At 42.4% G+C, this 26,474-nt stretch overlaps 1 protein-coding gene across 1 annotated transcript in view; it reads left to right on the top strand.

Moving 5' to 3' along the window:
• Nucleotides 1-26,474, top strand: part of ACAD11 (acyl-CoA dehydrogenase family member 11) — a 63,746-nt gene that overhangs the window by 1,358 nt on the left and 35,914 nt on the right. The window contains exons 2-12 of the mRNA XM_019536901.1: nt 5,236-5,335; nt 5,626-5,751; nt 9,693-9,854; nt 13,812-13,976; nt 17,980-18,127; nt 18,633-18,754; nt 19,507-19,613; nt 20,073-20,199; nt 23,298-23,375; nt 24,251-24,389; nt 24,477-24,584. Coding sequence (XP_019392446.1) covers nt 5,236-5,335; nt 5,626-5,751; nt 9,693-9,854; nt 13,812-13,976; nt 17,980-18,127; nt 18,633-18,754; nt 19,507-19,613; nt 20,073-20,199; nt 23,298-23,375; nt 24,251-24,389; nt 24,477-24,584 — 1,382 coding nt within the window. The remainder of the gene's footprint in view (nt 1-5,235; nt 5,336-5,625; nt 5,752-9,692; nt 9,855-13,811; nt 13,977-17,979; nt 18,128-18,632; nt 18,755-19,506; nt 19,614-20,072; nt 20,200-23,297; nt 23,376-24,250; nt 24,390-24,476; nt 24,585-26,474) is intronic.

The following is a 26,474-nucleotide window of genomic DNA, read 5'->3' as shown; positions in this document are numbered from 1 at the left end:
CTGTGATATACAGCCAAGCCCTCAGATACCACTGAATTTGCACTGAAGAGAACACCCACCTCACCAAATCTTCAAAAAGTTTTCACTCAACAGGGACACTCCTCCAGAGAGAGATACAACATATTTGAAAGAGCTACCCGGATACCACATGAAGAACTGGTGCAGTACAGAAGAAACCCCCCCACAAATTGCACACCGCTGGTTATGACATATCACCCCCCCTCGAACCTGTACAGAAAGTCCTCAAACAATTGCAACCCATACTAAAAAGAGACCCTATTCTTAAAAAGATATTCCCAGAGCCACCCATTCTAGCCTTCAAACAAGCACCAAACCTTGCTAACCTCTCGCCAGAAGCAAACTTCCTCAAGCCCAGAACATAACAAAAGGAGCCAGACCATGCCATGACAAGAAATGCTAACCCTGCCAACACATCACCACCCCCACAATTACTATACCCTACAGCAGAGCCATCAGCATTCCTGGATCTTACAGCTGCACCTCCAGAAATGTAGTATCTCATCCAATGCACCAAATGCCTGGGTGGAAAATAAGTAGGAGAGACCAAACAACAACTGTGTACCAGAGTGAATGCACGCTGGAAATCTATCAAAGACAGGAATACTCAATTACCTGTGGGGGCACATTTCTCCCAAGAAAACCACTCTCTTTTCAGTCTCTCAGTCCTGATCCTCAAAGGAAACTTACACAACGCTTCCCAGAGATAAGCCTACGAACTCCACTTCATCAGTCTCCTGGATACTAAAAATCATGGACTAAATATAAACATTGGATTTATGACACATTATAACCTGCCTGACATCTGACTCCCCAGGTATCTCTCCACTATTCATCCCCCTTCTCTCTCTTCCTCCCAACCCCCCGCCTGTCTCTCACCCATTGACTCAATCTACATTTTCACTGACTGCCTGTCTTGTATGCATACCAGCCCAGGCTCTGGCTTCTTTACTTTTCATTCCATCCTGGAAGAGCACACACCAACTACAGAAACTTCCTTAGCCTGACGAAGGATTTTTGAACCCAAAAGCTTGCTTAATAATTGTTTTCCAACTACTTAAGTTGGTCTAATAAAAGATACCAGATTCACCCAAAGAACTTTGTCTACAGTGTTCTCCAGGCAGTGATGTCTCAGGATGGCTGTGGCCTTGTCCAGTATCTGGAAGAGTCCTGAAGCCAGCCCAAGCTTGGCTTCTAGAGCAAGGGGGGAGGTTAGTTTCCTTCCCATTCTGAGACCCTAGCCTTACAGTCTCTCACCTTCCCTTATTCTCCATGGCCCTGACTCAAGGACAGAATCCAGTTCTGCTCCTGAAAGAGGGACTTCAGCTCTTATTGGGGAGACCCAATGCAACCCACAATTCCAAGCAGCTCAGCAGATAGTTTCTTCATTAAAGGGCATTAATGGGGCCAGCCAGCCAGAAGTTCTCCATACCCTCCAAAGGGGGCAAGCTCTGTCCCCAGTCCAGCCTGCATAGCTCTGAACACTGTTAAAGATACTCAGGCTGTTCCCTTCGCAGTCTTTCTACCTCCCAGAGCTCCTCCACTTCTCTCAGTCCGCAGATGTCTCTGGCCAGGTGCTGCCAAGCTGCCTTTTTTCCCCAAACTGCCCTTCCTTTGTCATGGTTATCTTCTCTGGACATCAAGGCATCTCACATTGAATAAAGCCATTGAAGACTCTGTAGATCCATCTCATCTCCGCCTGCAAGTAGCCAGCTCTTACCTTATTAGCTTGTGCACAAAGAATGAAAACTCAGGCACACAATATAATGACAACATGAACAATTTATCAAACAGAAATATCAAAATAAAACCCGTGGTCCTTCACAGTGTAATGGATTGGTAAATTGGAACTGGCTACAAAGAAGACAGTTAAGGTTCATGATAAATTTAATCATATAGTCCTGCAATGTATTTACTGATATTCCCATGTGGTGTGCATTTAGAATGCATATATAAAAAAACATTACTTTAGATAGCTGCCTCAGCTAACAAATTCTACAGATCAGAATTTGAAAAAACTTACATGATACCTATAAACACAAACTTTAAACTACTAGCCAACATGGTTTCCCTTAGACAGACTCTGAAGTGCCAAAAGAGTTACTTAAATGTTGCTTGTTAACCATATATCCAGTTATATACCTAGTTGAGTGGATAACTCATTAATTTTTATTTTTGTGTACTCTTGTTGCATAAATCTGAAAAAGCCCCAAACATCGAATGCTTCTCGTTCTCTCCCACTTATATCCTAAAATACTCACACATGCACACACAGTCTATGTCTGTTTGTCTTCTCCCCCGGTGAAGTCTTCAAGACCAGTGTATAGAAATAATATTAGTTTTTGGGGAGTTGGTTTTGTTTTTTTAAGGAAGGTCTCATTGTCTCTTTTTAAGAAAGTGACTTTTGAGTGAGCTATATCCAACATGATTTACAATAGTAGTATTAACACAAAGTAGCAATGGAGTTTATGAAGTGGAAGAAAGTGACTTACAAACACATCCTAGTTATATGCTCACAGACCCTGAATGTGGAGAGAGAAATGAGAGTTACTTTGAACTTTGGGACATCCAGACCTTCCACTCAGTGAATGCTTAACAGGACATATTTATCTTGTGTGTCCATATTCTCCAATACTTGATGTAGTGTAAGAGTGATGATGTAACCATGATGGTCCAGAAGTCATGAAAAAGGTAATGATTTCTTAGGGATGTTATTTTTTATTGGAGCAACTATGTCATTGGGGTAAAGTTAGACAAGCTTTTGAATGCAAGGCATTCTTTGTCAAGTCTCTGATTACAGGAAGCCAGACAGCAAATGAAGCACAGCATAGGGGAGGGGCTGAGAGAGATTCTCAGGAATAGCCCACATCTAATTAAACAGAGGAAAATAAGTTGATTACTGGTAGATCATCAAAAGATGGACTTGGGTGTAGGTAAATTTCACCTTCCTTGAGTAGAAAGAATTCACAATCTGGATAAATTGTAATGGGACATAAATCCAATATTAGTATTTAGTCCTTGGTTTTTAGTGTCCAGTCAGCTTACAACTGGTGGTAAGAATCACCTTAAGAAATCCTTGCCTCTCTAATAGTTAGGGTTTTTACAATATTTTTATTGTTCCTAGAAAGAAAATAAACATGCAGCTTCTTTTTAAAAAGGATTTTTTTAAAAGTTGTATGAAAATGAAAGAAAGTGTGATTGGTGCTTTGCAGACAGAAAAAAAACAAGCTGCGTTCACACAGAATATTCAATATGGAGGAAAATTTTTAAAAGCACTTTACACCTGTGCTCCATTTTCAGGAGCTTAAATCTCACTGACAGAAAGATGCAAGTTTCTAAGTATTTATGTAGCTTCTGAAAGTAGAAGGTAAGTTCCTACACCAGCTTGACACTTCAAAATGTTTAGCTATGCTGTAATGAAGAGAGCAACAAGATATTAGGTAGAGATTTGTGGGCATAAATAAGTAGATAAAAATTATTTTATGGTAATTGGTATAATCTAGTACACAGCTGGAAGGTCAGATATATTTATTTTAAAGTAATTTGATGTTTTAGTCTCTTGGGGCCTTTGTACATGCCACAAAATTAGCCTTTAAAGCAGCTTAAATGCCCTTTTGCACCACTTTAATGGTGTTGCTGTTTGCCTGCTTGGTGGTGTATTCTGCTTTAAATGACTTTGGAATGCAGCAAGATAAAACACCTCTCCAGTGGCAAGGAGCCTGATTCCCCCTCCACCTCCCCTTTTAAAGCCTGCCTGCTTGAGCTGCACTGGAGGCCTGGTGCTTCTCTCCGTAGCTGCCAGGGGGTCGGTGTTTCCCTCCTCAGTGGCAGTGCCCCCTGGGGTGGGTGCCACCCCCACCATAGAGGGAAGAACCATCCCCCCTGCAGCTGCGGAAGGAAGCGCTGTGATCCCCACACAGCTCAGGGACTGTTCAGCCCACTGGCAGCTCACCGCTTCCCCCGCCCCCACTCCGGACTGCCAGAGAGGCAGGTACGGATCGGGCCCCCACCCTTGTATACATGCTATGGGGTTTAAGTATAGTTTAATTCTCCCTAAGTTGAAATTGTGGAAACGGTGAATTTTTTAAAAGCTACCGTTTCAATTTACAGAGAACTAAACCAAATTAAATGCCCGTGGTGTGTACAAGCACCCTATGCCTGTACACGCCACGTATAGGGCATAATGGATCTTAAGGTAGACATGAATGAGAAAAAGGTTCCGGCTATGTGAATGAGCTCAGCTTTCAAGATGAAGATCAGAAGTTTGAAGGTAATGAGGTGGAAGAAGATGTGTCACTGGAAGGATCTGAAGAGGTGGGGGAACTAGTCAAATTGCCAGGCATTATATAAGTTTGAAAAGCATGATTAGCAAATTTATTTGCCTTAAGGATTGATAATACATGACATGGGTATGGGTGAACTATTAAGTTCCAGAACCATAGGCTGTAAATAGATGTCTCCTTTGACCTGGGCCTGATCATCCCATGGTTTGACTTAGATTGAAACAGGCATACCACAGTCATTTACACTTGTTACTCTTTCATGCTGCATTGCTGCTCCTCCAAGCCAGTTTGTCTTGGGAAAGAACATTAGCATATCTTTTCCTGTATACATCATAGGGACTTGAAGCAGGACAGTGGGCTTGTACGCCTGTTTGATCCCAGTGACACCTGTAGGATAAATGGTTTACAGCCTTGATGATTTTACTGTGGCTCAGTATAAACATAAAATTCCATTTGGAGTTGCAGGATTGGGGTCTTAGTTCATTAACTTTCTTAGTATTTGCAGTCTTTAAAATCTATTCCATTGCAAGGAAAAGCAAGTTTATTCAAGTGTATATACTGATGCATTTTTCTAAACTTACTTAGAAAGTTTTGAGAAAGTCTTTGAGACTAGCATGCTCCAGGATGAGCTTTGAAAATAGACTGATTTTTCATGATACCTACAGAAGGACAAAGCTAGAGGAAGCATAATATATTCAGTTTCAAACAAGAAATCTTTGGCTAAACTGGGCTTGAACACAGAGCTCCAGACTTTCCAAAGTATCATTTGCTGCTTGGTAAGGTTGTGTGTTTAAAAGAGGACCCTTGAATTAGGTTCCCTTTCAGTGTCTGGAAACAGCGTTGTGTGCATTCCTGCTTTGTAGTTAGAGTTATTCTTTCTGTTAAATGTTTGCAGACTTCATTTCTTAGGAATTTCTGTTTTGTTCCTCTATAGTTCAGGCCAATCCAATCCAACATTTTACTTGCAGAAGGGTGTTAGGGCATACGTGCTCCGGAAGAAGCCTCATGGTCCTCTTCTACCTAGAGCTCACAAGGTTAGTAATATTCTTTAGCAAGCTTAGCATGGACTTCATAGAGATTGCATTAAATCTATATAATTATCAGCATAAAGAATGTTAGCAGTTAAATATATAGCTAACCATGCAGATAGATGCATAAGCCATTATAGTATCCATTTTCTGTACTGGATTTATAATCCAGTGCTTGGTATTTGAGATGGTAAACTATTGCTTTCCTGCATTGTATGAAAGAATAAATTAAGGAATTGGAATTGTATTTGAAAAATTTGAATGCTTTTCTGTGCTTAACACTGTATCCTTCTTAGATTGACAGAGAATATCAAGTGCAGAAAGCATTATTTTCAGCTGGATTTCCAGTCCCTGAGCCCTTATTGTATTGTAGTGATGTTTCTGTGATTGGAACTGAATTTTATGTTATGGAACACGTACAGGTTGGTCAATATATTACAGATTTCCCCCACCTTCCCCCTTATTAACTTCCTTAAGGTGTTTAAAGCTTTTGTATGTTGAAATAAGAAACTTGGCCAATATTTTTCAATGTCAGAGCCCAGAATTATGGGGAATTATTTCTGGGCCTCAGAAAGAAAAATGTCCTGGTTTTTCAGAAGTGCTAACTAGCAAAAATTACTGTTGTCATCAGTTTTTATGGGGTTGCGTTTCCCTCTGATGGTTCATGTATTCAGGTTACTATTCAACCCGATTCTCTCAGGTGTGTTTTCAGGCAGACATCTTGACATGAGTCAGGACTACTGCTGTGAAACCCATACGTTTATTAGGGAAACAGTCAGATTTTAAAGCCAGCCAGGTGGTATCTATTCCTGTGACCTGAAAGTCTCTGTGGCTGGTTTGAGCCCAAGGGCAGCCATGGCACCCCCTGGTGGCTGTGCAGCAACTGCCCAGCTCAGTCCAATGTGGACCTCCCTTAATTGTTTGCTTGCCATGTCTTGTTCTTGCTGAGGATCATGTAAGGGAGGCTGCCCATGTGCCTTAGAGTGAGCCTTAAGCTGTGCAAGTTACTACCAGGTCCCTCCTGGGCCTTCCTAGTCTCAGCTGAGCACTTAAGGTACTTGCTCTAGAGGGGTGCAAGCCAAGAGAGCTCATCTGTAGCCTTAAGGGCTCAATGCACAGTTCTGTCCCCCTCTGTACTACACCCCATGTCTCATGGGTGTTATCACTTATGATGTTAGCTTTACATGCTTGGTCCCCTTGGGCACTCCTGTCACCTGGTTTGACATGCAGCCCTTCTTCTATGGATTTGCATCTGCCTTGTCCCACAAGCAGCCTCCTACATTCCTGTACACCCTGTTGCATCCCACTCTCAATCTCTAGGCATGTGCATGCCCTGCTGGACCCCCACTCTGTCTGGGCTCCTGGGTTACTGGTTCTCTAAGGGGGCCTTCAGCCTGTCCCAGTAGGGTTCAAAGTTAAGTCACCAGTACAACTTAATTAAACAGCTAGGCCTTGTGGCTGGCCCCAAACCCTCCCTGGGTCTAACATAAAAATCAAGACTACCTGCCTGTATAAGTGAGCTCCTGTCTGTCCCAGGTACCTTTTTCTTGTTCTTCTGACTGCAGCATTGCCTGCTCAGTCCCATGATCAATTCAGGGGCACTGCTGCAAAGGGTTCCTCTCTTCATGATTCCCAAGGCAGGTCTGCCTGACTAGCTCAGGCTCAGTGCTTATATAGCTCCAGCCTGGGCTGCTGTTTGTCAGATGAGTCCTTAATCAACCCTTCTTTGCCACCTGCAAGTGGCCTTTTGACTGCTTGCCCCCTTAAGGGTACAGGCACACCCCAGTGCCCTGTTACAGTGTCATCCCTTCTTAATATTGAAATCAACTATTTTTTTAAAAGTGAACAGAGGCCCTAGTTACAGGGGAAGGTGTAGGCAGATGTGGGCAAGATCTCAACACTACTTGAGAGGTTGAAAAGTTTCTGGGTAAACAAAAGGGAACTCTTCAGGTCCAGACCCTTTAAAATTAGTTTATAACATTGTCTTCTGGCTGGTTCTTTCACTTTGGAACTGAGATTCCTTATATCACACATTAATTACAGTATGGTTAAATCTTATTTATTCAAAAGAAAAACCACCGACTGTGGTAATTTGGGGCTTAGAAAGTACACAGATTCAAAATATATCTATTCATGTAATTTAGCAGGTTCATACATATTCTGAGAATAAGTTGTCACGTGTCAACTTGTGCAGATTAACACAATCTTCTTACAAAGAACTCAAAAATACTTTTAAAATGCAGTGTTAGTAAGATTTCAAGCAGTGAAGTAAAAGGAGAACAGCATTGATGTATGCACCTAGCCCTGCAGTTCCCTATTCTTCATTGATTCCTCTTCTACATACAGATCCTTATAATTTCCTTTTTTTATATTTTAGTTTTTGGAGTCCCCTGTGGTTCAGTGGTAGAATCCTTGCCTACCACACAGGAGACTTGGGTTTGTATTCCCAGATACATATACAACTACAGCCATGGAGGCACCAAACATCTAGACTCAGTCTGGTCTTTGGATTCTGTCTCAGTGGCCAAACAGCAGGATGGAAGGTCTCGGCAGCCTCCACTCCTCCAAAAATTCCTGCCCAGGCATATGCATCCAAGGTCTGGGTGGCCCGCCTGCATACACCATGATCCAGGAGGATTGACAGTTGCTGTATGATTTTGATTTTCAGAAGTCCAGGTTTGGTCATCATACGTTTCCCGTCCAACATTTTGATGCAAAGTTAGCCTTTAACTCAGTCACAGGAAAAAGGCATTTCCTTCTAAAATTAGTTTTAAGGGGTCATTTTTACATACATTCCTTTCTGCTTCCCAGTGGAATTTTTTGGAAGATCCAGTTCACTTCAACATGCAACATTTTTCTGTTTTAAATACGCCATGTTTGAAATCCAGTGTTTAAGTGATCCCACTTAAACTGTATTAAGTTTCTGCCAGGAAAAGAAAAAGACTGGGTGGCAGTCAGAATATGATTAATCTCCTCAACTATTGCCAGCACCAGGTATGCAAGAAATCAAGTGTCAAAATTGTGAGACTGTTTTAAAAATAATGATCTTTTAAACTAAATCATGAGTACTCAGTTCTGTTCTTTGCCTACTGGTTTCTAAGCTATAAAAATTAGGTCAGATTTTAAGCTTTTTTTTCTGCAACAGTGAGGGAGGGCTAGAGGCTAGTTTTTTAAATGAAAGATGAGATTATCATAGCATCACTTGACTCCTGGCACAGGGGGCTTTAAGAAAACTAAAAAACAATTAGAAGGTATGCAATGAAATCATTCCTGTGTGAGCATCATGAGTTTTCCTCCTCACTGACTCAGGCATAGGTTAGAATGGTATTATGCTATTTGTTAATTCCCTGTCGTTTGTTTGTCTAGTTTGTATTCTTAATTTTAGGGTTTTCCATTCAAATAAGATTGTAATTCAGTTTCTAATTAAATGAACATTGAAATAAAACGCTGGGATAAGATTTAACCCTTTTGGTTTGTTTTCTAACAACATTAATGCTTTTGTTTTGGTAAGTTTAAAAAGTTGGCAATGTCTCTGTGTTGTTTCTAGAAAGTACAGTTTCTTCTTTTAAGCCTGGATCCTGCTACTTTTATTTTTTCAAGGATATGAGCTTGGATTTGTCTAAAATGGATAGTTGCAAGTTAATAGATATATTCCAAGTTTAGCAGACTGCAATATAAATTGATTATGTTGACTAAACTTTGTTATGTAATGCTAAAGTTAATTCCTAGTTTTCATGATTGGCAAGAACTGAACTCTTTGGTGCATTTGCCTGTGCAAATTTACTTAACACATCACGTTACCTAGCTGAAAGTGAGTGGGGTTCAGATAAATTTGACTAGCTTTTCCTTCAAGCTCATGGTGTAGCAAAATAGATTTTTAAAAAGGGTGCTTATCAAGGAACATTACTTTAAAGGAAAATGTAAGATTACCTTTATAAATTATGGACAGTGCAAAAACTGTTTAAAAAGTATATTGTATTAAAAGATTATAGCTAATGTACTGACTTACTTTCATTCAGAATATTAGAAATAGACCTAAGCTGCACAATCAAAATGTTAAACACCTTCAGTGTAAGGAGATCAGGACAAAAGGTTCTAGTTCAGGCTTTTATCTATTGGTATATTATTTATGTTAAAATTAGCTTCTCACTGGCATCCTAAGAAATAGGTAGCATTGGATTATAGTAAGAGGAAGTGTCGTGACCTCTCCAGGATAAGGAACAAGCAGGTCACTAGGGTTCACTGAGACTGTGACTGACTGTATCACATTGATCTCATGCTGCTGAGCTGTACAAATTCCCTCTCCCCTTCCCCTCACCCTTTCCTTCCATCCCACTAACCGTCTGACTTATGGTGTCTTTAGGGTCGCATCTTTCGAGACCTCACAGTACCTGAAGTTAGTCCAGCAGAGCGGTCTGCTTTGTATGTTGCTGTGATGGAAACGTTGGCCCGGTTGCACTCATTTGATTTGCAGTCACTTGGTCTCCAAGGGTATGGCAGAGGACCAGGATACTGTAGGAGGCAGGTAAAGGTCTTCCAGAAATATTTTACTTTGTAATGCCCTTGCAAGTTTCATTTGAATTGAAGATTACAACGCTTATCATGTTAAGGTTTTTAGAAAATAAACAACATCCTTAGACTATTTAAGACTTTGCTATTACCTAATACATTACAACTACTTCAGTTACTGTACATGTTACAAAGTATTTTTAATGCTGTAATAAAGTGTGTGGTACTCTGATCAGGCATGGCATTTATTTAATACAGCTTTAAAGCTACTGGATCTCCCTGGGTTTAGAAGTCGAAAGATGTAGCAAAATATCACCCTTATCAAAATCCAGGTATTGCAACCTCTGTGTTAATGTTCTATAAATTTGTATCATCCATGCCATTTGAAATAGGATTTTACTTTACTCCCTTTTAGAGTAAGCTAGAAAGAATCTTAATTGTGTATCAGGGAAGAGGGTTGAATTCTGTTTTGTTACACTGGTATGAGATGAAGCAGTTCTAGTTAAAATAGTCTTGGGTTTACAGTGGTTAAACCTAGATCAGAGTTTTTCCTCTGTTTTCAAAGAAAGCTTCCTGAACTTTAGAAAATAGATCAGTGTATGATTATTTCTTATTGTTTTAGTTTGAAGATATTGAAATACTGGAGCTTTTTGCACAGTATCTATAAGGTTCAGGTTCATGTTATTTGATTTTGTTGTTTTCACTTATATAGGCCTAATGGTAATGAAGCAAAGTTTGTACTTTGTCTTCCATTGGTGAGAGAAACAAAAACCAAAGATAGAGTAATGCTGCAATTTTCTGCTTTTCAGTAAATCTTTATCTTGAATCCTTTCTCTATTGCTTTTTTGCACTCTGAGATACTCTAATGATTTGGGGCATTAAACAGAAATCAAAATTGCTTGGCAGCTTCGTGAGGGGCTAAGGAAACCAATAAAGCCCCTTTATGATTAGGGATAATTAGGGAGGCAGTGGATGTGACTGAGCTGGTCAGAGGAAACGTGAACAAAAGGTTTTGTTCACGTTTAGAAGCCTGGAGCAGTTAAGCTGCACAAGTATTATGTGAGTTGCTGACTAAGACATTAATAATGATGCTTGGAGTCAAGGGGGAGTACAGATGGATAGAAAGTGGTGGCACAGCTGTCAGACTGGCTTGAAGACCTAGAGAAGATTCCTGTATTGAGTGCCACATGTCATAAGTAAAATCTTGACAGTGTTTTGCATGAACGACTCATGTCCCTGGCAGCTGGGGGGGCACGGCAGTGGCGGTGGTAAGTGGGGGGCTCCTGCTGGCACTGTCAGCAGGGTGGGGCTGGATGGTAAGCACTGACCAAGGGTCGGCCAGCAGGGATTGCAGACCACCTGCAGACGTTGCTGTCAGTGTTGGTGGCAGGGTGGTTAGCAGCGACTGCCCACACCCCTTTTTGTAGGGGGTACACCACCATGTGCACCCTCTACATGTTGCCCCTGGTGTTTTGTTAATCTTAATTTATGGCATTTTGACATTTGCCATACTACTAGGGTAATAATAAAACCAACTCCACTATTGCCAGTTCCCAGTCTTATGACTAGGGACCTACTGAAATCATGATTTTATTAATTTTGCAGAAACCACACAACTGGTAGGTCCGCCATGAAAAAGCCCAGTCCCTGCAAAAAGTGTGAGGACCAAAAAAAAGTGGGAGCATGACCAGTGAACAAGTGAGGGGGAAAAAAAAGGCAGCTGCAAACAGAAAATAGCGGGAAGCCCTGATGTCCTGGAGCAACGGGGAGAGAGGTGGGGATTAGGGATTAGTTGTAGTGCAGCTCTGGATGTGTCCAGGAAAACCAGCATCAGTTGTCACTTGGAGTCCAAGGCAGACATGAAGAGGAAGGCTGCTGCAGAAACTGAAGGTTAGAGCAAGAAGCCAGCTACCCTGCCCTCCCTGTTTAAATGGGCCACAGAAAGCAACTTGGCAAGGTGAGAGGCGGCATTTTCCTTCTTGGATGCTTTCACAGCATCCAACATCCCACTGGAGAAACTTGATTACCCCAAGTTGAGAGGCTACGTGAAACAAAACATGCCCAGTGCTGGCAGTTTTCCGTGTGCCAACAAGCTTCAGTAGGACTAACTCCCTGCAGGGATTCCTTCACATGTAGAGTCTACAAAGGCTGCCTGGGCAGAGTACCATTCCTTTTCCATTGTGGCTGATAAAACCACTGACCCTCAGGACAACTACATGCTGCACATTTTATTTGTATTGGGGAGCTGGACCGACTGGGAGCTGCGTGCATTTCAAACTGAGCTGGTCCACCTCACCTGTGTCAGTTTTTCCACCGTGTCCCAAGCAACCATGAAGGTAATTGTCAGCTATGATGTAAACTTTAACAAGATCTTAGCATTCCTATCTGACAGTGCCGTGTACATGTGCAAGGCTTTCTCTGATGTGTTCCAAGAAATGCTGCCCAGTGCTGTTCATGTCACCTGTAATGTGCACATTCTGTCCCTAGTAGGTGACATCTAGTGCATGCAGCTTCCCAAGGTGGATAGCCTGTTGTCTTCCTTCAAGAAAGTCTTCAAGCACTGTCCAGGTTGTAAGGTCCAATACAGTGAGTCTGTTGCCCTTCAAGGTGTGGACTCGCATGCCACTATGCTGCTGCCACCAGAGCCCATGCTCACACAGTCCATTACCATGCCAAGCACTACCAGCAGTTTGTGAGTAAGGAGCTGGAAATCACACCAACCATGCAGTGTATGCCCAAGCTTTGCAATGTCCTAAGACATGGTGACATTCAAGATCAAGTGATGTTTGAAAAACAGAAGGGACCTATTCCAACAATAGCTGCAAAGCTGAACCATTACTACAGGTATGACTTGTCACCACCACCCTGGTTCAGACAGCTGGCTGCCCCCTTCCTTAGTGCTGTTCCTGCTGAGTTGTGACCTTCAGCTATTGAAAGCAATCCTTGGATGGGGGAAAAAGTATGACAGCGAACGTGCTGCCTATATGAACTTCATCAGAGTGTCAGATGCTTGTGTCTGTGTCCGGGTCTCTGTCTATGACTGGTTTCCACATCTTCACGCCCTGACAAGACGCTGCCTCACCATTCCAACAAACTTGGTGGACACTGAGCGTGTCATCTCCATGTATGGACAAGTGTTCATCCCACAGAGGCAGAGAACGTCTCCAGCCAGTGTGGCTCAGTGCACCATGCTTGCATTTAATACATAATTTGAACTGCCTGTCTTAAAGTTAGCATTCAGTTTCAGTAAGGTCCTTTTATAATGTCCTTTATAAAGTGTGTATACTTGGTATTACTTACAGTTCATAGTGTCCATTGATTTATTTTACTAGGATATTTTTTAGAGATTAATTAGGTGCTTAGACCATTTAATAATGTGGCAATGAGTGGCTTCCACCAGTTCGATCAGGGGATTAAGTCCAGGGAAGCCATTAATTGTGGCATTATTATTAAGCAGTCTAGGACCTGGTTAATGGCTTTCCTAGGCTTGATCCAGGGATCAAGCCTGGGAAGCCATTAATTGCTAAATTATTATTAAGCTGTCTAGGACCTGGTTAATGGCTTTCCTGGGCTTGATCCAGGGATTAAGCCCAGGGAAGCCATTAATTGCTGCATTATTATTAAGCAGTCTAGGAGCTGGTTAATGGCTTTCCTGGCCTTGATCTGCTGATCAAGCCCAGGGAAGCCATTAACTGCATTTTAAACTGCTTGCAACTGCAGCGATTAATGCAATGCTGGGGCTTGATCAGGGGATTGCTGTGTTAGTAAGCAGTCTAGGACCTGGTTAATGACTTCCCTAGAATTGATCCCCTGCTCAAGCCCAGGAAAGTCATTAATTGCTACATTAGCAAGCAGTCTAGGACCTGGTCAATGGCTTTCCTGAGATTGACACACACTCATCTAAATAATACTTTTCTTTAAAGGATTTGTAATTTACATTTTCCAATAATTTTGCATATTTGTATGTTTTCAGGTGTCAACTTGGAAAAAACAGTATGATGCATCTGCTCATGTAGATATTCCTGCTATGAACCTGTTGGCTGAGTGGTTAATGAACAATTTGCCATCTGGTGACAATGAAGAAAACTTGATTCATGGAGACTTTAGACTAGATAACATCATCTTCCATCCAACAGAGGTACTCCACTGTGTGTGTTTGTAATCCTACTGCTTAATTACATTGTTCGTTTGCTTTGCTACCAACATAAGGAGGCACAGGATCATGGAATCATAAGAAAGTAGGGCTGGGAGGGACCTCCTGAAGATCATCTAGCCCAGTCCCCTGCTCAGGTCAGGATCATTCCAGTCAAGTATCTGTCTAACCAGCTCTTGAAAATTTCTGGGGATGGAGATTCCATAACTTCTCTAGGTGGCCTATTTTAGTATTTGACCACCCTTATTGTGAAAGAGTCAAGGAGGTCTGATAAATCTGATTTAGGAAATTGGTGCATTTGTATTTTATGGCTCACTTTTCTGAGCTGTATAGTCAAATGCACCAATTTCCTATCCACTTTCCTAAATCAGATTTATCCTTGACCACCTACCCGTTCTCAAAACATTCGGTGCAGATGGTCATTCTACTTTCTTTATATACGTAGACTATACAGCTCAGAAAAGTGAGCCATAAAATACACTCCAAAACCCTAATTGGTACTTGGGAGTTTAAAGCAGGACTTTAGTGGAATTGAGAGAATCTAAATCCAGAATTGTGACCTACTTAGCTGCTGCCTAACCATGGAGACACCTGAGCCACTAGTCATCTCCCTGTTTGACTGTAGAGTTCATCTGCTTGCCTGGAGTTCTTCTTTTTCTCTCTTAGATTAATGTCCTTATCATTTGGTTGGAGTTGGGTCTTCCACTGAGTACTTTAAGTACTATGGGATTTGATAAAAAATAAGCACCACCAATGCCTTCTCTCTGTGTGTCTTTTAAAAAGTAATGTGAGCCCTACTCTGGTTTTTGAAAGAGCAATTGTGTAAGGACTTATCCTCAGGACAGGATTCTGGGCTGTAGATCCCATGTGGTCAGAGGTGTCTCCATGCAGCTCTGGGTCAGCTACCTAAGTTCCAGGTGGGCAGGTTTTCAGATGCACCCCAGCCTGTTCCCAAGAAAACTCTGGGCAGCTTCCTTCTCTGAAAGGCAGTTATGTGGGTTATTCTGAGGTCTTTAATTATCCCTATGCACTGTGTAAGAAGTTAGGTGCTGATCATAAGTATCTGGATCTTACTCTGGAGGCCAGGCACACAAATCCTGTATTGAATTTAGCCCTCACATTTAAGGTCCAACCACATACTTACATTCTTTGAGAATGAAAAACATACTGAAGTGCTTTGATGGACTGGAGCTTAAGTGCCTGATGCAAAGCTCACTGAAATCAGTGGAATAATATCAGTTGACTGCAGTAGTTTTAATAGGCAATACCAACAGAAACAAGAAAAAAACTCAGTTGCATAGCTTTGGAGTACAGACATCAGGAGTGGTATAACAACCCTGGAAATTAATCATCCACATTTATTTGAAACCAGTTAGACTCTAAGGGCATTTTTACACGTGCTTCCAGCACGGTGCCTGGCACTTTAATTAGCAAGCCACACTAATTAAAAGCACCCACATGTCACGTGCATCAGCATCACCGCACATCCCCGCGCTGAAAAAATGGCAGCACTTTGAACTAAAGCTCATTGGACACATTTTATTTCAAAGCATACCACCGCCATTTTGTCAGAACAGAGACGCACGGCAGCACTGATACACATGATATGCGAGGCTGCCAGAGTGCATCAATTTCCATGCTCCAGCAGACTCGATTAATCAAGTCTGCTCCTACGCACTGGATTTCATCTGCCTTTATCTGAGAAACACTGTTCTCTGATTTCTGCAGGTAACCACATGCATTGATTTACTCGCATCATTTTGCACTCGCTTTTGACATGTGCATATATTTGTTTCTTTGCAAGTGAAAGATTTGCCTAGCCTGTGTGCTCAACAGAATTACACAACAGCTGCAGGATGCAGTTAAGGATCTAGGCAATAGGCCATAGTTTGTACAGCAAGTATCATCTGATCTGAATTGCACTTTGGAATCTCTCTGCATCAAAAAAGTAAACTAGTATTTCTCTGTAAGTTGAGAAACCCCTTGTTTATGCTGCCTGAAAAACAATGCTAGTTTTAAAGGTTTCTTCTCTCTCCTGTATGGTAAGGTAGTCATGTCTAGTGATTATACTATACTAAAAGGAATTCAGAATTTATTCTGCTTTACCCTGCTTCATATAATTTCTTGTTGCCTCACCGGAAGACCAGGAATCATGGCTTTCTTTATTTTATGCCTGACCCTGTCACTGGTTCACCTTCAGTCAGGAGAAGGTCATGCTGTTTCCTTACAGCTAGAATGGGGTTATAAATGCTTCCCTGTTTACTTCCCGCACAGAACTGTTGGGGCACAGAATAATTAAGAGGTGTTAATGGAAGGCTATAAACATGAAAAGAGGCTATAAACATGAAAGGCTATAAACATGTAAATGCTACCTGGTCCTCTAGAGACCGTTGTGTTATGTCAGTTACATTTTGAATAGAGCTAGTCAGAATAGGGTTTGCCCATCTCTGGCAGCCTGCCTGATGGGCTGTTCATAGTTGGTAGGGTCGGAAGGGACCTGAGCAGATCATCAAGTCTGACCCCCTGCAATGGCAGGAAAGAGTACTGGGGTCAAATGATTAGGTGATTATCCAGCCTCCTTTTGAAGACCCCCGGGTAGGAGTGAGCACCACTTCCCTTGGAAGTTAGTTCCAGCTCCTGGCTGCCCTGACTGTGAAGTAGCGCCTCCTGATGTCTAGCCTGAATCTACTCTCAGTCAACTTATGGCTGTTATTCCTCATTACTCCCAGTAGTGCTCTGGAGAGCAGGGACTCTCCCATAGCCTGCTGGTCCCCCTTGGCCAGTTTGTAGACAGCCACCAGATCCCCTCTCAGCCTTCTCTTGTGGAGGCTGAACAGGTTCAGGTCCCGTAGCCTCTCCTCATAGGGCCTGCCCTGCTGCCCCCTGATCATGCGAGTGACCCTCCTCTGGACCCTCTTGATGCTGTCCACGTCCCTCCTGAAGTGCGGCGCCCAGAACTGGACGCAGTACTCCAACTGCAGCCTGAACAGTGTCACATAGAGGGGGAGGATCACCTCCTTGGACCTGCTTGTGTTGCATCTGTGAATGCATGACAGGGTGTGGTTAGCCTTCCTGACCATGTCCACACATTGGCAGCCCATGTTCATCTTTGAATCGGTAATGACACCAAGATCCTTTTCTGCCTCTGTGTTGATGAGAAAGGAGTTCCCCAGCCTGTAGGTATGCTGCTTGTTCTTCCCCCCTAGGTGCAGTACCTTGCACTTGTCAGTATTGAAACCCATCCAGTTCTCATCCACCCACCCCTGTAACCTGTCCAGATCTAGTTGTAGCCTGTCCCTCCCCTCCAGTGTGCCAACTTCTCCCCATGTCTTAGCGTCATCTGCGAACTTAAGCAAGGTGCTGTTCACCCCCTCGTCCAAGTCACTGATGAAGATGTTGAACAGTGGAGGACCGAGCCCTGCAGGACCCCACTGCCCACATCCCTCTAGGCTGAATAAGACCCCTGTACCACCACTCTCTGGGTGTGGCCCTCCAGCCAATTTGTGACCCATCTGACTGTGTAGGCATCGATGCCAGCCCCCCCTGTCACAGAGCCGGGGCTGCCCAAGCTCCCACTACTCCTTTGTGCTCTGGCTTTCCAGGTCCATTTTTTTTTTATTCAACCCCCACCTCCCCTGATTTCTGTTTGCCAGAAACTTTGGATTTCGGGAGTTTTTTTCCAAGTTTGAACCAACACCAGTAAAGAAATCCTCCACAAAATAGAATTGCTAATCTCCCTCCAGCAGAAGTGAAAATTAACATGTTTGTTGCCTGATTAGTCATTTCAATAGACCCTGTGACCTAATGTTAGGTTAAGAAAGTGCCATTATTATAGCAATATTACAACATGTGCAGTTTTAAAGAGTACTTGCAGGGAACATCCAGCAGGAATGCTATTAAATGCTTATGTGGATGGTGTATATGAACAGAGGTGTTTTCATGCTCTTATCATTCACCTGAGTGTTTTAATTTATATTTTTATTTCAAGGCTCGTGTTGTGGCAGTACTCGACTGGGAACTTTCAACCACAGGGCACCCTCTAGCAGATTTAGCTTATGCCCTCTCCTTCTACTTTTGGCCTAATGGCGTTAAAAGCTTAACACAAGGGAATATCTTGAATTTAAAAGATACTGCAGGTATGAAATTGCAGTTGTGTCAAAACAAGTTCCAAAATGCTTGCTCTGTTAATATCATGTATTTAAAAACACTATTTAAACAGGTGATAGACAAATAATCAGTGACTCATATTAAACTTATAAACAGTTCTTCCATGCTTCACTAACAACATTCTGGAAGCCTATAGCTAGGAAGTTGTATTCAAATTTAGCCAGGTCTTTTGAGTAAGTTTGGGCCAGGTCTAGAAGGTAAACTTATTATCCCTACCAGCATGTATCACTGCTCTGTGTAAGCTGCTTCCTAAACCAAAAGCACCAATGCCACATCTGTGAGATTGCTAATTATGGTAACTTGAACTTGAAATTGCGGAACAAGAAACCATCCACAGACTGGATTGTTCTAAGTATTGTCTCAACAGAAGTTATAGATTCTTATCCTATTACCTGGACTAGCTTCTATGTCCCAGTATCCCTCCTTAGGAAAAATGTTGGCTAGGTTAAATAGTATGCATTTTTTTTCCACTAGGAATTCCATCATTTGAAGAACTGATGTCAGTTTACTGCCGCTGTCGGGGAATTAGCACCACCTTTCCCAACTTAAATTTTTTCCTTGCTCTTTCATATTTTAAAATAGCTGCAATAGCCCAGGTATGTTTTCAGGAATACTCAGTATTCTGTAATTTCATTATGAACATGTGTAGTTGTGAATTATATATCCACATAATGGAACATTTAAAAAAAACAGGTAGCATTGAAAATATTTTGCAATTTTACTTATACTTTTGCAGTTTGTACTGTGATGGCCATTGCCTGGTTGTTTTTTGCAATGGGGGCTCTAACATGCAGACAGTAGTGGTAATCAGCTAAGTCATTCTTTAAAGCATACAAAAGACTTCTTTTTCCTTTGATCAGAAATCTTAGAATGTGATTAGCACAGACGACAAATGCCGAAGAAGCAGCTTGGGAATAATCTCATGTGCTATTATTTAATATCCAAGCACTGTTGGCCCATTCCAGTTCCTGTTAAAATGAACAAAATGGCTCCCATTGACTTCATTAGCTAGTTTATCAGACCCGTGAACTCTATGTACAAGATACTTGTACAGCAAATACTGTTTTGTTATTTGTTGTATGCCTTCATATTTCGACATGGCTAAACCAGAACGTTTAAATTTTTTTTTCCTTTTACTGTCTCAGTGTTTTGGAAGTGGATCAGTGACAACACTAGCATATCCAAGTAAAATCTAAGTGTCTTTAATAGTACTGACCATTTCTCTTTAGTCTGTTAGCAATATGTGGATTTAACTTTTGTCCATCAGTTTAAACAATTCACTTGTCAAATGCTAATCCAGTTTTAAACAGGCAATTATATTTTGCATGGTTGTTTTTTTTGGTATTAGGGTGTTTATGCTAGATTTCTACTTGGAAATTCTGTGGCAGAGAATAGCTGTGAGTTTGCTGAGATGGTAAAACCCTTGGCAGAAATGGGATTAAATCTCTCAAAAAGGTAAGCGCTCTCTAAAAGGTGTGGCTAATGCAAGTAAAAACCTTAGCAGCTTTGTTTTATTTGTTTCCTTAAATACTAGTTGCAGCCTGGGTATCAATAGTTAACTACTCTCAGTTTCTGTTCACAGCCTTTGTCAGCAGTTTTATTCTTAAACATAAAGAACAGCAGTCCAGATCCAAAGCTTCCTTCTCTTATGCAAGGAGGAAGTGTGAGAAGGAAAAAAAATCTGAGGACTGCTCTCATTCTTATTACTTCCAACTACAGCCCCACATTCTGCCTGTCCTCCCTCTTCCGTTAAATCTTTCAGCTGGAACACACACTCATCCACAGAAATGTCATACCTGTCTTAGATACCTCTGAAGAGGTAGAGCCCTTGCTATACTTGGTTTCTTATGAAGGAGTTTGTATTGGTATTGGGAATACCTGATTGGATTTATGAACTTGGACTTTGTTCTTTAGAACATCTTTCACCAGTGAAACGCAGCCCAGAAGTACAGGAGAATTGTTCCAGCAAAGTAGGAAAGGTCAGCAGATTCTGCTGAAGGTGAAGCAGTTCATGCAGCAGTATATATTTCCAGCTGAAAAGGTAAAAGCTTTTGTAGAACACTAGAGTGTTGGGTTCTTTTTTACAGAGATGCAGAACTTTCTTTATAGCTTGTATCCTCACTTGTTTTAGGAACACCAAATCAGCTCAGTTTCTCAATTTATTGTAGTGTTTGCAAATTATTAATATCAGTCAGATTAATCAGAGTTTAATCAGTGAACTGTGGACTAAGATATAACCAGCTAGCTATTGCAGTGTGTTGATTTGCAGTATGTGCTATTACAGCATCTTGCCACTAGGTGGAAGGGTAGCATGTTGCCTACAACAAATAGGTATCTTTGGCCACACAGTGTTGGCACTGGCTTTACCTTGGATGTTTTCCAGGGAAATCCTGCACTAGAGTTAGTTATACCTGTATAGGGAGGTGTTTCCTGTCCACTTCTTATTCACACAAGTGCAACGACAGAGTGTATCCATGTCTTAGGTATGAGCAGTGTTTTGTATTTGCATTGTTGTGGGAGGGAAATGTGAGGCTTATTACTGTTTGACTCTTGAGTTTCCAGGATCACTTGTTTCCTGTGGAGACAAAATTAACTGTTTTAAGAATACTAGAGCTTAATTGCGTCCCAGAGGGAAATACTATGCTGGAAGGTTGCTTGTTCTGGAAGGGCACTGTTCTTAAAAATGTTGACATTCACACAGCTCTTTTACAGTAAGCATATAATAATTAGTACAGTTCTGTAATATACCATCACACCCTGGTGTCTTGTCATCAATTAAAACTTGACATTATATAATGGAAATGGCTATGAGAAATGTATCATTTGTGGGGAAAAAAGTGAAAAGAGTCCAGAGCACATGAACAGAGGGCAGGAAAACAGGCCATATGATGAGAGGCTAAGAGCTATGGGACTCTTGAGCCTGCAAAAGTGCAGGCTCAGGGGGGACCTGGTGGCTACCTGCAAGTATATAAAGGGTGTACACCAGGATCTGGAGGAATGCCTGTTCACCAGAGCGCCCCATGGAATGACAAGGTCAAACGATCACAAACTCCTCCAAAGCCGTTTCAGGCTGGACATAAGGAAGAATTTCTTTACTGTCCGAGCCCCCAAGGTCTGGAACAGTCTGCTGCCAGAGGTGGTGCAAGCACCTACTCTGGACTCCTTTAAGAGACATTTGGATGTTTATCTTGCTGGGATCCTTTGACCCCAGCTGACTTCCTGCCCCTAGGGTAGGGGCTGGACTCCATCTCCTGGGGTCCCTTCCAGCCCTGATGTCTATGAAATCTATTAAATCTTTCCCTGTAAATCAAAGTGGTTTCTTAATTCCCTGCTCCAAGTGAGAATTTGAAACGAAAGTTCCTATATCTTAAAGATTTTCTTCAATGTCAGGTATAACTAGTGCTATTTTACTCTGAAGAAAATCTGCTGAAATGAAAATGTACCTTCAAAAAAAGAATACGTATTTCAGGGATTGGCAACCCCTGGCACATGTGCCAGAGCATCATATGCAAGGCCATTTTTCTTGGCATACCAGAGGCAAGCCAGACTCCAGGAAGTTTCTGCCAGCAGCTGCTGAAAGCCTGGGTCAGCTGTGCTCTTTAAATTAGTACAGATTTAGCTGGGAGGCTGCAGACAGCTACATGGGGCTTCACACTCATAGAACTGGTGCGCCTCTGGGTGCATGGCCAGGAAGAGGCCTTGGGCAGAGCAACCCTGGCTTCTCCCCCACTGTCCACCCAGAGGCACATGTGCAGCTGCTGCCACTATGGAGCTGGGGCTGGAGCTGGAGAGCCTGGCACAGCTGTTTTTGCAGCCTCCTGGCCACCTGCTACAGCTGCCCAGAGCCTGGGTCAGCTGTGGCAGGCAGCTGGGATGCTGCAAACAGCTGCCCTGGGCTCTGGAGCCCCAACACTGGCTCTGTGGTGGTGGTGAGTGCTTGCATGGCTTGCAGCACATGACAGGGAAAGGGCTGGGGCAGTGCAACCCCAGCCCCTTCCCCATTGTCCACCCAGAGGCATATGTGCAGCCACCGCCAGCAATGAGGATTGGGCCCCTTGCGGCTCCCTGATCTCTGACACACTAAGTTGATGCATGGGTGGAGGTTAGGGTGATTTTGGCACTCTGGCCAAAAATGTTGTTAACCCCTGCCCTATATGTTTCTGGAAAACAGTGTTGTCACTTTGTCAAGACAGGGATTTGGTAGTCAGGTTTTCCATTTCTGAACAGAATAAATATTTGGTACTGTTCCTGAATCTGATTCACTTTCTTGCCTTGTCTATGCTTCATAGTTTTCGTAGCAGAGCTCAAGTTCTATAGAACTTAGACAACTTAGGCATAAATAAGCACTCACTACAGCTTTGATAACTCAATCTTTTTATATAATAAGTACAATGCTTACCTAATAGAAAAGTTGTTGGAAAATTCCTTGATAGTCTAAATGAAAGGCAATGTAAAGTATCATATGAAAGATTGTAAAAAGAAATATTGTTTTAAAACTGCTGCCCAGAGAACAAAGTTTTGCATTAGGATTATTGAAAGAAGCACAGCTGGATAACTGTCTAATTACTAGCACTTGAAATGATTGATTACAGAATGCAAAAATTACAATTTGTTTAAAGAGAAATATATTCTTCACGCTTCTGTCACATGAAAAATATTTAAAATGAATAACTAGCTTGTATCCATAAATTGTGCACCAGGACTGCTTTCTGCTATGCTAAGAAAGTCAGCCAGGTTTCAAATGTTAAGTGCTATTTTGTTGTTGCTGTTGTTAAATCTACAAATGTCCTTTTGACACAAATACCAGACATAGCTGGCTTATTCATATCTGCAGAAAATGGAGCTTCCAGCACTCTTGATAAGTGTTTTGAACAGCACTGAGTTAATTTCATATCTGAAGTGAGGTACTTTGTAAAGCATCTCAAGCTTGTTTTATATATATGATGAATTTATTTTAAAATCTTAATTTACTTATTCTTGTTTTAAATCATCTACGCTACCATACGATAAAAACAAAACTACTTTGGGTAGTTATTGATATGTTCTTGGGTTTGTGAGAATGAGAGGGAAAGTTTATTATTGCTTTGTCTTGTAAGACATAATTATTTAACAAGCAACTTTTTGTTGTATATATTTTAGGAAGTGGCAGAGTACTACGCTAAAGATGAAAATTCACTGGACAGATGGAAGAAACCTGTAGTGATTGAGAAACTAAAGGTAGTGGTTAATAAACATCTTGACTGCATCAGTGAAAATTGATCTTCTGTTGTACTCGGCCTTGGTGAGGCTGCAGCTGGAGTACTGCGAATCAATTCGGAGGATTTTTTTGTTCTCCTGATTTGATTCATGTTCGGTGATTCAGCGTCCAAGTTGGGCCAAATCTTCTCTAAATCGAATCGGTGACCGAAGCTTCACATACCCGTATAGACTATTATTCTTCTCCCACTTTGTAAAAGATTGGAATTTTTCTTGTGTTGTATCCACTTGAAAAGACATGTAGCAAAGTGTGTATAGGTAGAGGTCCTCTTTTCAATTGCCTCTATGCTGGAGCCATCTCAAAATGGAGTTGTGCTTTGCAGGAATGTTTTATGCTGAAACAGCTAAATCTGTACTAATTTAAAGAGCACAGATTCTAAAGCACTAATAAAAACAATATGCTTTGATGTTCACGGGCATTCTGGCTATAACGCTTCGTAGAACAGGTAGATTTTTTAGCAGGTTTTAGAGTTTTTCTTCTTTCTGTTTTTTTCCTGAGACCATAGGAGCATAGCATATGGTGCAAACTGGTTTAAACTTTGTATAGCTGTGTAGAAGAAAGCAGAGAGTGGAGAGGAGGCTAAGGAAATGAGTAGGAAGAGTGTGTGGGAGGAAATGAGGAAGGTGTAAACAGAGAGAAAGTTAGGAAGAGTCAGCTGTGAGAGGGAACCTGAAGTTTATGTCAGAGAGAGCTAGTCACAGGAGAGATTTGGGCAAGGGGAGACATAGTCAGACTAGAGGAATAACATGATTGACCAGAGGGAGAGAAACACATTGTGAGTCAGAATTTAATTGCGTAACACATTGCTGATTATTTATCTAACACTTTCTGACAGGAAATGGCCAAAGCAGAAGGTCTGTGGAACCTTTTCCTACCAGCCGTCAGTGGTCTCAGCCAGGTGGACTACGCATTAATTGCAGAGGAAATGGGAAGGTCCTTCTTTGCCCCAGAAATTTTCAACTGTCAAGCACCAGGTTAGTAAATCCCTTTCCTTAATCATGGTGTTGTGAACATCTTATGCCGCATGAATTATACGTTATACATGTTCTCATTTCTCCTAGACACTGGAAACATGGAGGTGCTGCACATGTATGGGACTGAAGAGCAAAAGAAACAGTGGCTTGAGCCTCTTCTTCAAGGGAAAATTAGTTCTTGTTTTTGCATGACAGGTACATTTTTCTCCAGTTGAAACCTATAAGGAGTTATATGTTGCATATTCACAATAGTGCTTGTAGAGCAATGCTAAAACACAAGTTTTTTTGTGTTAATGACTTAGATTCAAGCATCTCTACCATTGTTTTAATCCCATATGTCTACTGTAAGTGGTTGGGCTTGATCCTGCAAGGTGCTAAACTCTCTCAGTCCCCATCAGCAGTAGCTGCCGTTTCCCATAGTTAGATTAATTATTACTAATAGCATTCTTTGCCTCAAGTATAACTTCACTCTTGGTTTTTTCTAGTAGTAAAATTACAAATAGAATCTGCAGTACATTTGCCCTTCTCTGTGAAGTGCCTTGAGATTCCTTGATGAAACATGAAGGAAAAGTGTTGTGTTTAATCATTAGTAGTTGAAATGGTATGATTGTTACACGTCACATGTCAATGATAGTTCATCTGCAGTTCCATTGGTTACATGTCATACAGAAAACAGTCACCTAAACCAGAGGTGACTAAGATACAGCCCACAAGCCAGATTCGGCCCATGAAGCCATATCATCTGTCCTTCCTGCAGCCATGCAGCACACACTGGAACTGGCCCTGGGTAGATCCTGTCTGGCATAGATTGAAGGTGTGGGGCCAGTTTGGAGTGCACTGCATGTGGCACCTGCACCAGCCCAGCCCTGCAAGCTGGATCTGGGGCTGGATCCAGTCTGCAGGGCCAGTCTAGTGTGGGGACTACATGCAGCATACCCCAGACTAGCCTGGTGCACCATATGCCAAGCTAGGCTGAAGCTTGTACTTTATGTGGCTTCTGTGCTAGACTGACTATGCACAATGGATCCAAGATCCATATCAGGCCTATAGACGAGCCCAACATGCCAGATGCAGCACACAGGGATGATCTGGCATGGGCACCACATACAGTGCATGTTCCGTTGCACTGTGTGTAGTATGTGCTTTGGACTGGTCCCATGTACTGCACATGAGGCTGAGGCAAGCACATGCTGTATACGGCCCATAGGGTGCAAGTGGCACATGAAGCTGGTCCAGGGCCCATGCTTAGTTTTGGCAGGATTTGATTTTTATCAGTAAACATTGACTTCACCTGACACTCGCAGACCAATGGGGAAATATTTCCATTGGCAATCATCAAAATTTATAGAAAGGAGACAAAAAAATCTGAGACGGGTAAGGAAATCTGGGGCAGGGGGCAACACACACACTTCTGCGCGCACATGCGCACACACACAGTGGCCACTGCAGGTGGAGTGGGAGGATCCCCAGCTGCATCGTCCACTCACTCCTTCTCTTGCTCTGTCCAGGTCATAGAATCAATGAGTCGGACAGATCATCTAGTCCAACCCCCTGCCATGGGCAGGAAGGAGCACTGGGGTCATAAGACCCCAGCCAGGTGCCTATCCAGTCTCCTCTTGAAGATTTCCAGGGAAGGTGAGAGCACCACCTCTCTGGGAAGCCTGTTCCAGGCTCTGGCCACCCTTACAGTGAAGTAGTTCTTCCTAATATCTAACCTAAACCTATCCTCCCTCAGCTTGTGGCCATTTTTCCTGGTGACTCCAAGGGGGGCCCTGGTGAACAGACTTTCCCCGAGTCCCTGCTGGTGGCCCCTGATAAAGTTGTAGGTAGCCACAAGGTCCCCCCTCAGTCTCCTCTTGCAGAGACTGAAGAGATTCGGGTCCCTCAGCCTCTCCTCATAGGGCTGGCCACAGAGGCCCTCAACCATATGAGTGGCCTCCTCTGGACTCTCTCCAGGTTCTCCACGTCCTTGAAGTGCGGCGCCCAGAACTGGACCCAGTACTCCAGCTGCGGCTTGACCAGCACCACATAGAGGGGGAGCAAGACCTCTCTGGATCTGTTAGTGATGCCCCTGTTGATGCATGA

Source organism: Crocodylus porosus, unplaced genomic scaffold (genome assembly GCF_001723895.1).
Source record: "Crocodylus porosus isolate Cpor-Errol unplaced genomic scaffold, CroPor_comp1, whole genome shotgun sequence".
Taxonomy (NCBI): Eukaryota; Metazoa; Chordata; order Crocodylia; family Crocodylidae; genus Crocodylus; species Crocodylus porosus.
The sequence above is the reverse complement of the archived record's forward strand: the minus strand, read 5'-3'. Positions and strand labels throughout refer to the sequence as shown.